The 520-nt window shown below is 44.6% G+C and overlaps 1 protein-coding gene across 1 annotated transcript in view; it reads left to right on the forward strand.

The window, feature by feature from the left end:
• LOC109838393 (probable splicing factor, arginine/serine-rich 6) overlaps positions 1-520 on the forward strand; it is a 21,097-nt gene that overhangs the window by 99 nt on the left and 20,478 nt on the right. Inside the window, 3 exon segments of the mRNA XM_020406843.1 lie at positions 1-35; positions 128-196; positions 330-436. The exon segment at positions 1-35 is cut by the window's left edge and continues 34 nt beyond it. Coding sequence (XP_020262432.1) covers positions 1-35; positions 128-196; positions 330-436 — 211 coding nt within the window.

A 520-nucleotide genomic window follows, 5' to 3' on the forward strand; every position in this document is an offset into this window, starting at 1 on the left:
CCGCCACATGTCCTCCTCCAAGCTCTTTGTGGGAGGTAAAACGTCCCTTAATTTGCTGTGCATGGCTTGCGCCGTGAACTAGTTCCTAATATTGGATACGAGAATTTAAGCGTTTTCTCACTACCAGGTCTTTCCTACGGTACCGATGACCTGTCACTTAAAGAGGCGTTCACCAACTTTGGTTCCGTTACTGAAGGTCTGTGAATTTTCTGCTACCCGAAATCTTTTTTTTTTTTAAGCTCTTTACCTCAACTGTTTATTAGTAGCAGGATCATCCGTTGGAAATCTTATGTGTGTGTAATATATGGCTGTTTTCTTGTGTACTTCAGCGAAGGTGATCATGGATAGGGAGAGTGGGAAGTCTAGAGGATTCGGGTTTGTGAGCTTCGACACCGAGGAATCTGCTGGTTCAGCCTTGTCCGGCATGGACGGCCAGGTTGTTTGTCATGCTCACGTATTCTTCCACATCTATTAGTAATGCAACAGCAGTAAGAAAAGCTTTGTTCGAACGGGCTTTTGT

This window comes from Asparagus officinalis, chromosome 4 (assembly GCF_001876935.1).
Source record: "Asparagus officinalis chromosome 4, Aspof.V1, whole genome shotgun sequence".
NCBI classification, from domain to species: Eukaryota; Viridiplantae; Streptophyta; class Magnoliopsida; order Asparagales; family Asparagaceae; genus Asparagus; species Asparagus officinalis.